The sequence below is a fragment of the Anneissia japonica genome, unplaced genomic scaffold (assembly GCF_011630105.1).
Source record: "Anneissia japonica isolate Jap-2015-1 unplaced genomic scaffold, ASM1163010v1 scaffold288191_len216021_cov166, whole genome shotgun sequence".
NCBI lineage: Eukaryota > Metazoa > Echinodermata > Crinoidea > Comatulida > Comatulidae > Anneissia > Anneissia japonica.
Window position 1 is genome coordinate 176,274 of NW_022756005.1, and position 13,374 is coordinate 189,647.

At 36.2% G+C, this 13,374-nt stretch overlaps 1 protein-coding gene across 1 annotated transcript; it reads right to left on the reverse strand.

The window, feature by feature from the left end:
* Nucleotides 1-5,240: 5,240 nt before the first annotated feature.
* On the reverse strand, nt 5,241-11,597 carry LOC117123820 (60S ribosomal protein L19-like). Its single transcript, XM_033269849.1, has 5 exons — nt 11,568-11,597; nt 9,033-9,139; nt 7,982-8,104; nt 6,964-7,195; nt 5,241-5,529 (listed from the first exon to the last, which is right to left on the reverse strand). Exons 1-5 carry the CDS (start codon nt 11,570-11,572, stop codon nt 5,418-5,420), a joined length of 579 nt encoding a protein of 192 aa, XP_033125740.1. The 5' UTR covers nt 11,573-11,597; the 3' UTR covers nt 5,241-5,417.
* Between the last annotated feature and the right edge of the window lie 1,777 nt (nt 11,598-13,374).

Here is a 13,374-nt window from a genome sequence, read left to right on the forward strand (position 1 = left end):
TTCATAATTTTTCTGCAAAAAATGCATGTTACAGCCACTTACAAAATAAATTTGAAATAACTAGAACCACCACTAGAACGGTGCCAGCCTTTCTTGGGAATTCCCCGCATTACGTCATTCGTGTTACGTGATGAAAATTTAAATTCAGCGGTGGTACATAACGAAAGAGATAACAATAATGAATCGCGTACAGTGTTACCATGGACTTATTATAGGTCCATGGTATTACCTAACAGCATGTTATTCCAAAAAAGGCGGGTCGTGGGCATTCAACCAAATGGTGGCAAAAGGGTACAGGGGCGGACCGGAGGGGCTAGAGCTGGCCTCCCCTTAATGAAAGGAAAATAAATAAAAGGAGGAAGAGGCGAAAAAGGAAAAAAAATGATATTGAAAGCGACATGGGGTCGATCGGGGGGGGACACGTCCACACCCCCCCCCCAAAAAAGTTCAAAGTAGGGGACATCATATCAACTCTCCCTCCCACTTTTCACCAACCTTTTATAGTTTACACCCCACATTTCAAAGCGAGTGGAAACAACATCACCTGTGCTCTGTTCCAAGTGCGGTGCGTATTTCCGGACTAATACTGAGTAAAAACGCAATTGTTTGTACAGTTCGTAACCATCTCAGTAACCACTCCATCCGTTTTATGGGTGCAGCGGTTATCAGCTGCTAATGAAAACAATGTACTGCACGTTGTTAAAGTTGAAAGCGTGTAAACCAATTAGGCCAACATTTTTACAAACTCAAAAGTGTACAATTTCTGCTATAAACGATTTATTCGTTTTGTATGGTATTGAGGCTCGTATATACTAGTATTCAATATTATCTGCATACATAGATTCCTGTTTTTCCTAATTAAAAAAAATATAGATAGTCAATTGAATGTTATTATATAGGCGTTATTAAACAATAATTATACAGCTTGGACACGGATAGGTCTGTCTATTTAGACTTATTTAAGTGTGATACCACACAAGTTTACGAACTCCGATGTTACTTGACGCAATCTCGCCATCAGGGACGTAGCCAGGATTTTGAAAGGGTGGAGCCGTTATGCGGGGTACCTAGTACCGAGTGGGGGTGAGGTATCCTCTCCCTACGGCTGGGGTCTAGGGGAATCGCACTCTGAACGTTTTTAGGACTGTTTTGAGAGGATAAAGTGAAAAATAGACACATCATAAATATTAGTAAAGCTAACAATAATAACTGAAAAGTGGCAGATTTAGAAATTCGAAAGAGAGGTGACCAAGGGAGGGATTTCAGAGAATAAGGAACCACCCACCTCAGCCCCACCATGGTTGGGGCTGAGGTAAGAAAATTTATGATTAGGGCACCTTTAGATGGCCGGAAATTATACTCTCAGACTTAAATTTGAATATAATTTTCTTTTTTTCCATTAAAAAAAATTAGGGGTGGGGGTCCTTGAATCCACCACTGCTCAAAACATTCTTTATCCAAAATACTGTAGTCATAATCATGAAAATGGGGCATGAAAAACCGATCACATCCTAAAAACAAATTTATGCACCCTCGCCTGCAGTCACCAAGCCATAATCTGAGTTAGGTGCCGACTCAATGGAGTTTAATGTCATACTCAGGGAAGGGTGCAGTTCTATATTGAAAGGTGGAGGGGGACATTTGGTAAGGTTGGGGCTGAGGTGCAAAAATTTGAGGAAATAGTACCTCTAGATTACCAGAATAGACACTTTTAATAAAAAAAAAAAAAAAAAAAAAAAAACTGAACAATATATCATATTTCTGTATCTTAAAAGACCTGGCCTGGGATTTATGGATTTAAGACGAATTTAAGATGATTTTTGATAAATCCACCCCCTGAGCTGTAGCCATTATAAACCCGAACAAAATAATTTTTGCGTTATCATGTATAGTGAAAAATTGATTAATCTAACGAATACTCACTGGGTGACTATCAGGTTAGCCGGTGACTTTTACTGATAGACGGTTATGGTGGGTTTCTATCAGAGCACGGGTCACAAACCTATAGTAGGAGTCAATTAGAAATTGTACAGCATTATCAACTCCAAACTCCCTGTTTTGCTTTGTGTTATTGCAAAAAAGTGGAGAACAAGTCTGAAAGTGCCATAACCATAAATTTTCTTACCTCAGCCCCAAACATGGTGGGACTGTTTGGTCTACACTCCATCCGTAAAGACTTCCTTATTTGCAATTCGTCCTCCCACACCCCCACTTTTCACAACGGATCGACGCCCTTGGAAAGCACAGGCTGAATGATGCCTGTAGAAGTTGCGTGCACATCAACTATACAACGTAACACCCTCTCCTTCGCTTCGCACAAGGCCCCTTACACAGATTTTTACTGGATCCGCAGTGGGGTACATACTCTCCCCAAGCATAAAGTTGTTTAAACAAGAGTAGTTAATAAGTAGTTAAAATACAGTAGTTAATATGGCTGAAATTCAGAAGCTTCTAGTGTGAATATTCCTATCCCTGGCTGGACTCCCACAAAGCCAGCTGCCTTCTCTGGAGCTTTCTCAAAATGTTAATTTTACTAACCAATTACCAAAGGCGGCGGAAGCCTGGGGGGGGGGGCTTTTGTGACTTTTCCCGACACCAGTGACCAACATTTTACGAACGCTGCAATGTCATTATTATTATTATTATTATTATTAGGCCTATTATTATTATTATTATTTGGTGCTTACACCATGTTTTTGCGCCTTATAAATTGACCTATTATTATTATTATTAGTAGTAGTAGTAGTATAAAATATAGATTTTTTTTTTTTCATTTTCTAACGAACATTACAAGTTCCCTTTTTGAGTTGAGCAACCAAATGTTGATTGACGTCGACGCGTATATACGTGCGTCTGTAAAGTTTCCTTGAAACCCACCCTCGAGCATGAAGAAAAAATCGCCTGCATTCGTGAATTCTGTATTTAGGCATATGGGGGGAGGTAGACACTCCTAATAATGGAGCGACAAATTCTAGTTCTCTTTATGCTAACCACGAAGATGTATAGTAAGTGTAACTGATTGGCATACAGTAAACCTTAAAACTAGCGTAATATATTTACACATTTAAACTCTATCTAATTTAACGAAAACAATAAGATATTTAATTAGGCCATTTTCTAAAAATAATGTTCTCTGAAGGTTAACTACAGAATAAAAACTGTATTGAGTAAAAAAAAAAATCTTTTGAATAAAAAATCTTTCGCTTGACATTAGCAATTAATCATTTGTGAAACAAATTGATAGGCTATGTCAAGTGTTATATTGAACAGTGGCAGATTCAATGGGGAACCCAGTCAGCACGGGACCACATCATCCTATTTTTTCAAAAAAAAAAAAAAAAATGGAGAAAACAGACAAAATTGTATTCAATTTTTAATCCGAGAGTGCCATTTCCGACCATAATCATAATTTTTTATGATTGTGGGGCTGAGGTGGGTAGACATTCTATTTGCGCAAGAACCTCCCTGGAACCACTCTATTTCGACTTCCTGGACCCGCCACAGTTGGCGTATCATTGCCGGGCTACATAGAAGGGTAATTTTTATCCATCGGGGGAAAAGTGAAGTTTTCGTCGGGGACCCCATATCAAGGATAACTCTCATGATAAATAGGCCTAATCTATTGAGATCGTGGAAGCAATCTCAACTTCGACTTTGTTCGGAAATCTGTGGCGCTTTCAAGAGGGGGGGGGGGGCAGGGGGAGAGGCTAAATTGCTCAATTTTTTTTTTTTTTGATGGAGATATACGGAAAATTATATTCAAATTTTAAGTCCGAGAGTGTAAATTCCAGCCATCTAGAGGTGCCATAATCACAAATTTTCTTACCCCAACCATGGTGGGAGGTGGTATAAATTCTCCATCTGCTGTGGATACCCAGTGGTGGATTCAAGGGGACCCAGCCGGCTCCCCCCCCATCCTAGAAGCTCGCTTTGCTCGCATACTGGACCTTATGAAATGGGGGGCCCCAACTTTCAAAAACGTTCCGCCGCTGCCGTTGCCAATTACTGTATACAGACTATGACAATTATGAAGCAAAATTACAGTAGCTTGATACCTATAAAATAACTAATACAATTCACCAAATTTGTCAAATATCCATCAGCTTCCAGAAGACCCCCAACCAGGGCCATTGGTGGCCCCTGGCCCCAGCCTAGATGTTCGCTTCACTCGCATACTGGACTTGTTACCTTATGAAATGGCCCCACCCCCTCCAACATTCAAAAACGCTCCGCCGTGTTGTTAACAGATTTAATATGACGTTCATAGTTTTTTTGTATTTATTACTACCAGCAGCAGTAGTACAGTAGTTGTTAATGTGTTGGTATTGTTTATTAAAGTGTCAAGTCTATTACAGGTACTGTACATGCACTGACGTATCCAGACTTGAAATGGTGGATACGAAGGTTGAGTAGCTCGATGAATGAGTGAGGAAGTAGGTCGGAAAATAAGGGGATCTTTAACTACAGTACTTGAGTGTGATTTTTGGGCTTCGAAAACTTGTGTGCAAGCTTTTTTAGGGGATCACCACACACCCTTAGATACGGCACTGATCACATGCTAAAAAAATATGCTCATTCTGTAATTCCTTGCAATTTTTTTTATCCATATTTTCCACACTCTAATTAACATGTTTGCTGCCAGCGACAAGTATACTCGTTCCACCAGGTGTTGCTCAGGGCGCCAGGGACGCGTATACTCGTCAAAATCGGGGTAACATTCTAGCATTTATTACTTCTTTGTTATACATTGTAAAACCAGACTCAACGGCTGGTAGTTTGGGGAAGATACACCTAGAAGATGATGTACAAATGATGTACAGTATGTATGTTTATGTTGCCATTAGTACACTCGAGCAGCTCAAGTGGGGCGCCGTTTGAACATATACCAATCCATGGCAAAAGCGGATGCGATAACTCGCACTTGGCACAGTCAATCAAAAGTGCTATCACAGTACTGTCAACGAGTTTACTCGTTCTTCAATATTTTCCCACCAATTTCTTAGACACATCATTTTGATGATATATGACTAGAAAAAAATTCAAAAATGTATGTTTGTACATGTAACCTTGTTTTGGCACACAAGAAGAAACCTTAAAAAAACAGGTCTGGCAGTCAACGTGTTAAACACCTTAATCAAGCATATGAATATGACCATGTGAACAAAAAAATTCCATTAAAATCAAAATCTATCCAAATTGTATAATCAAGACACAAAAGAAAAACAAAGTCATTCACAAACTTCCTGCAGATACAATTATATTTTAATTTTTTTTTCAAAGAAAAATCATGCGCAACACATGAAATGAAGTATAATCCATTTGTAACAGGTAAGCAATATACTGTCCTGTTGAGATTCCTTGCTTCTGCATTGTGACTTTTTTGTTGTACAGAAAGGTAAGCCAGATGATTAATAGCTTTAATCTTCTTTTGAGTAAGAGCTCAGCAATTCATCACGTTTTTGTGTAATACGAGCTTCACGCCTTTTACGAGCCTCCTTCGTCTTAAGTCTCCTAGCTTCAGCTTGGTCACTGTGATGAAAATCATAAAAACACTTTATAAACACTAGTGCACTTAATACTAAACATAAGAAATTTTATATCATTTGTGTGCAATGTAAATTATATTATGCTAACTCATATAATTGCATTATATTTATTTTATTTATTTCAACAATATTTTAAGTTGACTTTGCCTAACTCGAATAATTTCTAAGTCAATCTTATTTTACATGACAAATTGTTGTTTTCCATTAATTAACAATCTGCAAGTCAATTTTGGATTCAGCTTAGGTGAGTTCAACTTGCTGTAATTTTATTGCATACTTTTTCAAAGAAAGTAGGGGTTCACAGGAAAAGCATACTTTTTAAAAGATAAAAATTGAGCCACCCACCCCCTCCACTCTTATGATCAGGTACCAGGAGTTAGAAGCCTAAAGATTGCCCTTTCAAATCGATTATTGCCAGCAAAACAATGCTGTTTTTAGCTAAGAAGCTTTTTTTGCTGGCTAGACTTTACATACAGTACCTTGTTGGCAAACCTACTGCCCATTTTAATATTTTTGGCCTGTTAGCACAGTTACCACCACAAAAAAAAAAAAGTAAATTTAAGATACAAATACAGTATTTGTTTTCTTTATATATACAATGCATGCTGCTGCCAAGAAGTCTATAATTTTCTTTCTCACAATTCAATATTAAGCATTTATCATCGTATTTGATAGGATCTGTAGCAATGGCCTAAGGGCGCACTGTGTTACAGTACTTTATATTTTCATTTTGTCCCCAACTTAAATGATAATTGGCAGAAATATCTGCTACATAGCAGAGAGAGCAGCTAGCTCAGTCGGCTAATCTGGTGGTAGCCGCTGTGTGTGCGCTGAACCGTGGAGATCTCTAGGTCCCCGGTTCAATTCCCATCGCTGCCTCTCCTTGTGTTTCAGCTAGAGGGCTGAAATACAAGTTACAATAGCACACCGTCTTTCGGATGAGACCTTTAAGCCGTTGGTCCTGTGTGCATTATGGCCCATGTGCACGTTAAAGAACGCAGTACACTCTTCGGAAAGGAGTAGGGGATTGTTTCCCGGTGTACTGCCCAATCACCACCAGAAGGACCCCACTGAAAATAATTCTTCTTCTAGACTTTCGTGGGCTATCCTTGGTGTTTACACCGAATAAATCCAAAAACTTGTATTTTTAGGTTTTTTACGCCTTCCTCTCAAGCACTGTCCAATTATATTTAACAAAAACTGATGTATGCCCATATATAGTCATGTGCCTATATATGGCCATGATGTGATGTCATCTTGATTATATTTAGGCATGTCACATGTTTTTGTCAAATAAAATTTGATAGTCTGGACAGAGCTTTCGAATTCTTCAAAAATAATGTTCGCTCAACAAATTTAACAACAGGCCTGTCTTACACTAAAAACTAGGACCGAAATTTAAATTTTAAACACTTACGAAAGGAGTTTGCTTCTTGCATTTTCGGCCTTCTTCTTGTGAATGTATTCCATGAGTACCCTCTTGTTCTTGAACACATTACCTTTAGATTTTAGGTAAAGTTTGTGGTATAAATGGCGGTCGATCTTCTTGTTCTCTCGGTACTTTCTAAGAAGACGTCGCAGTACACGCATTCTTCTGACCCAGATTACTTTGGTTGGCATACGAGCATTTGCAGTACCTTTCCTTTTACCTATAAAACAATAAAAAAGCAAAGACAAGATTTGATACATTGACAACATTAGCCCTGGCATTTAATATTTGGTGAAACTTGAATATACAAATTAGAAAACTCAACCTGATATTTTTAAAGTATTAATTTTATCCCTCACCCTTAATAACTAATACAGTACTATTTTGTTTGAAGGTACATATGGGAAAGTAACAATAGTACACCATGAAAAAAAAAAAACTAAAAAAATGTCCCATATATGTGGCAAAGACAAGCCAAACCAGTCACTCGTCGCAAATCGTGTACCAGGGAAAATGGCCAAAACATGCTCGAATGTCAAACTTTTAAAAATCTATTTTATTGCACTAAGCTAAGCTTTATATTCTATACATCATGTTATGCTGTTATTTTCCCCATTTTCAAAGTTAAAACAACTATTTTTAAGGATTTGATGATAGTTTTTGCATAATGCCTGGAATCATAAAATTTGAAGGCTGATTTTTCATATTTTGTTCTGTATGTTTAAGCGCTTGTAACTTCATATGGAAATGTCAGATTTGAATGATTTTACCATTGTATAGCTCTTATTCTACTCTTTAACCCTGTATTAATAACTCAAAATTGATTTTAGCAATGAGTGACTGGTTTGGCTTGTATTTGCCACTTAACATTCTCCAGAAATACAATTTATAATATATTTAAGCCAATCTTCTCCATGTTTAGTGTATTAAAATATATGTTCAATAATGAACTTTTTACTTATCTTTACCAAAAAACAAGCACAATTTAAGTTAACCTGTGACTCACCATAACCAGTATGCCTTCCCTTTCTGCGTGCCTCTGTATTCTTGCGTACCCTCGCTCTTGAGTGAACAACCACCGGCTTTCGGATAATCAAACCATCTTTGATCAATTTTCGCACATTCTGTCCTAAAAATAAGGAAATAAAAAATGAGGAATTTATCAATTTTTATCAACATTTTGATTTTAAATTACTGTATTTTCAATGAGCATTATCACAATATGCATTAACTAATGCATATTGTGTTTGCCAGTGATTGTATTAATACTGCACTTTCTTTTGAATGGGCTATATTAATACAAATCAGATGGTGTATTCTCACACTGTCCAAAGATAAATGTGCTCCTCACCACTGACCTGGAATATTTTGCAACCAGAGTTGTACTATTTTTTTATCATATACATTGACCACAACTCAAGTATAAGGTCCTGTTGCAGGAAAATGCCAGGTTGTGTCCAGTGTTTGCTGGTGCACAAAGAGAGGTATCTAATTTTTATTTTGTTACTTCCAATACTAAATACCAATACAAATATTAAAATAAATAGCATATTTAATACTTATACCCCATCTTTGATCAATTTTCGCACATTCTGTCCTAAAAATAAGGAAATAAAAAATGAGGAATTTATCAATTTTTATCAACATTTTGATTTTAAATTACTGTATTTTCAATGAGCATTATCACAATATGCATTAACTAATGCATATTGTGTTTGCCAGTGATTGTATTAATACTGCACTTTCTTTTGAATGGGCTATATTAATACAAATCAGATGGTGTATTCTCACACTGTCCAAAGATAAATGTGCTCCTCACCACTGACCTGGAATATTTTGCAACCAGAGTTGTAGCATTTTTTTATCATATACATTGACCACAACTCAAGTATAAGGTCCTGTTGCAGGAAAATGCCAGGTTGTGTCCAGTGTTTGCTGGTGCACAGAGGTATCAATTTTTTATTTTGTTACTTCCAATACTAAATACCAATACAAATATTAAAATAAACAGCATAATTAATACTTATACCCTACCAACCATGGTTTTATTTACTTACTTGAGTTGGCATTTGCAATCTCATTTATTTCATTTGGATCCAACCAAATCTTGTTCTTTCCACAATTTAGAACGCTGGAGGCCAGTCGTTTCTGCAAGCGGAGATTACTGGAAAGATGTAAATAATTAAGTTAATAACTAAGAAAACAAGGTTTTTATCTCAAATATGGCTTAAATATTAATTTAAGGCAGGCCTGAAGTTCCAGTATTCATTAATTAGAAACCACTCATACCACCATGGTACATGACCCACCCAAAAAGGATAATCTCAAAAGTCAATAAAAACCTTTTAATTTAATTGCTTTTGTTGTTCATTAAAAGTTGATATATATATTTATATCATTACAGCTGTATGTAATTACTGACTGCCAAACCAGAGATCTCCATTGAGCAATCATTTTATCAGGGGTTCCTATTGCTATTTAATTAAATAATGAAAAAGTACACTGCAAAAAACTGTGACTGCTTGAAAAGTGCATTGTCATTAGATCCCAAGTGACCTGGTGAGTTTACCTCTTCGTGTTACACTAAAAAAATACTATTGATACGAAATCAACCAATTCAAAAATAAGTTGGAGAAACACATGTCAAAATCGTGTTTGAAATTCGCTTCATACAGGAGATAGTCTTTTGAAAGTACCCAAGCAAGGGACACAAACTTCAGCTTTATAAATAAGTCTTTATATCATGGGGAGTCGAATGCCACCGTTTCGGCTACAGCACAATGTAACATCCAGAAAATCAGGAAATTAAGTGTTTTTTGTTACTTACTTACTTACAAATAATAATAATGCTATCATATCACTATAAGTCTATATATAGGCCTAGGGCTAGGAGAATTTAAAGATTAACTTAAAATTACTTTCCTTTTTTATGTTATGTTTGGCCGCTTTAGGCCAACTTCGGCCCTGCCCTGTCGAACACCAAAATGTATGGAGCGCCCTTTGAGTGCTTTGCCGATTGGAAGTTGAATGCGTGCTATTGTTTGTCAAGCTGATATACAGTGGTTGAATGAGCGCTATTATATCTATTCAATTCTTAACCTCAATTTCAGAAACACTCAAGCCTACATTGTTACAGATAGGCCTATACACACAGAACATGTCGCAACAATTAATATTAATAGTTTGTTAAAATTTCAGTGATAAAATTATATAATTTGTGAAAAAAATCATAACGAATTAAACATGGCACACTTTGCGCTGCCACTTACACCATGGTTAACACAAGCAACATATTTGCAAGATTTTTAAACATTTTGACGATAATAATTGTTAAAGGTAAACATCATTGCTTGTTATCGATTAAAGATCTCATTTTTTACATGTGCACTTGTTTACTATTCAGATGTAAATATAAAGACCTGAATTTTAAATCACCAATAAATTAAATATTTGATTGAGTAAATTAATTGATTGGCTTTAATGATATAAAGTGTATGTACATTAAGGGCATGAGAATAGAGGATATTCCTAAAGAATTTTTATTGACTAATGATCGACAAATTTACTCTAGATTTCTTTTTCAAACTCTTGTAAATAACACACTTTCATCACCCTCGCTAATGTGTTATTTTTACACCTGATCTTGTATGAAAAGATAACATGAACAGACAACAGACATAAAAATAAAATTATTTAAAAAAATGTTTTATTTTGTGGATAAAGGACGAAATTTGTGCACGTGCATCATTCTAAATTTTATTTGACGAAATTCTATTTTGTGGATAAAGGAAACTGACGAAAAATATGAATAAAAATACAGTAAAAAATGCTTTTTTGTAGTCTATTAATAAATAAAATACTGGAGCTTATACTGGAAATATGAATTACTGTACAATGAATAGGCCTACAGACAGTTTCAAATTGTATAATGAATAACAATACTGTTCTGTAAAACAAATAAAATACTGAAGCTTTACAATTCTTCAATGTAAATAAATAAGTAAATAATAGTACTGTACATGAAAGCAATTATTATATACATACAATACCTAAAATAAATACGTAAATACTGTGCGACATGACAGCAATTATTTAGTTTAGCAAAGGCTTAAAGTTAGGCATACGCCGCCACAGCATGCGGTGTGGAGAAATGCCCAACTGGCGCTCCATATAAATCTCGCGCGGCCGAAGGTGTCGGCGGCCGAAGAAGTCATATCATATCCCGTTTGGCCTAGGCTCATACATACTATCCTAGGCTCATACTATAAAGTATTTAATTGCTTCAAAAACTAGGCTAGGCCTAGCTAGCCTAGGCTCAAATCTGTGCGGAAAATCGCTAGGAAAATAGGTGTGCAGAATCGTAACTAGGCCTAGGCTACTGCACTGGTACTGTATGTATAATACATTGGGTAATTCATACATTGGATGTACAGCAGTAGGCTAGGCCTAGCCTAGCATAGGCCTGTCACGATTGATACACCATTGGTCAAAATAGATACACTAATGTTAATATTTCTACTTATTTATTTAAAAACATTGTTATCTACAACGCATACCACTATATTATTGTGTAATTTACAAGCCATACTTACCTCATTTTGCCAAGATGGCTGACACGAGGTAAAAAGGACAAAACCTAATAACTGTGCTGTGTTCACAGTGTTAATCCGAGAAAGTAGAACTATTTTGCAAATACAAAATCTAAAAATATATTATTTAATTAAAAAATCTCTTATTCTGTATTCAGAAATAATTATATCTTGTATATACCTCTCTCGGAAAACGGACAGAAATTATGTATCATTTACAGTATATGAAATATTTCTCAGTGATTAGATCCATAAAATATTATTACGCTTGGTTGTGCAACTGTTTAAAATAACGACTGGGGAATAAGTCCATGTTTTTTTCTACTATTATTGGTGGTAGCATTGAGTTTTTATTAAATATCTTGATTCTTTAATTTAAACAAAACAAAACAAACAAAAAATGATATACCTGTAGGCCCTAATACAGTAGAACTTGGCATAGAATCATGCAACGAATACTTGAATTGTATATCAGTTGACAAAGAACGAGTTACAGAGTAACGACCGACAATACATTTACAGTATGATGAAATCATAATGTAGGCCCTAATAAGTTACAAAAAAGTGATTACAAAATAAATTTTTTTTCGCTTGGCAAATTTCCAGTTGGTGGACGCCGGGGATGGGGGGGGGGGTGGAAAGACTTGTTTTCGTTGGGGGCTGAGCCCTAGTTACGTCACTGGTGTGTGGCAGGGTACTATTTTGACACCGGATCCGAATGAATAAGAAGTTATAATAAGGGATCAAATATATAAATTATAACTCCCAATAGTTACACCATAGGCCTACTAATTAATTAGGCCTGAGTTTCAATCGGTCCCTAACTGTAAAATAGGGCAGGGGCGGATCAAGAACTTGTCAAAGAAGGGGTGGGGCACAACATATTCAGAATAGATAAGTGAGTAGCGCTAAAGTTAGTATAGGGCCCATGCATTCAAATTTAGTGGCACTCTGAAAACTGGCGGGAGACACGTCCCCCCCCCCCCTTACGGGGCTAATTGAACCAAGGGCGTCTATCCATTGTTGAAAATTGAGTGGGGTGGGGGAAACGAATAGAATAATAAGGAAATCTTGGGCTGTAAGCCCAAGCCTTGGCTGGGTGACGCCTAGGGCCCACTAAGGAAAGGAAAAAAGAAAAAAAAATTGATGGCCTCTGAGGTTATTTTCGGGCGTTTATAAAACAAAAATTTTGCGAGGGCACGTAAAATTTATGATTATGGCACCTCTAGTTGGCCGGAAATGGCATTCTCAGGCTTAAATTAAATTTAAATAAAGACCTAATTTTCTTTTTTCTCCACTTTTAAATTTTGAGAAAAAAAATAGGGAGGATGGGCTGGCTGGGCCCCACTGAAATGCTCATCATAAAAAGTTTTTCAATTAATCTTGGTATTCATCATGCCTGCTTGTATAATTCGTGCAAACTAACATTTATAAAAATAATGATTTATTATCTACTGATTAGCTTGTGACGTATTCGAACCATGAAAAACAAATATGATAAACTTAAAACAATCACTTTAATTTAGTCTCTTTGCATGTGCAGCGTAATTTAAGAATCAATCAAGAGGTTTTTCCTCTTCTCCTCTTATTGAATTTCACTTTTGTGCAAGTAGTACTGCGACTACACTATTGTGAGTGGAAATACTATCGGCTATTTACGATCAACAAGACTAGTGAGATAGAAAGCACACAAAATATTAGCTAGCATTTTTATTTCGCAAACATTAAGGTAACTTACTTAGTTTATCATTATCATGACGTCATGGCGAGATTGCGTCCAAATGGACAGACCATGGAGGAATTAGCTTAG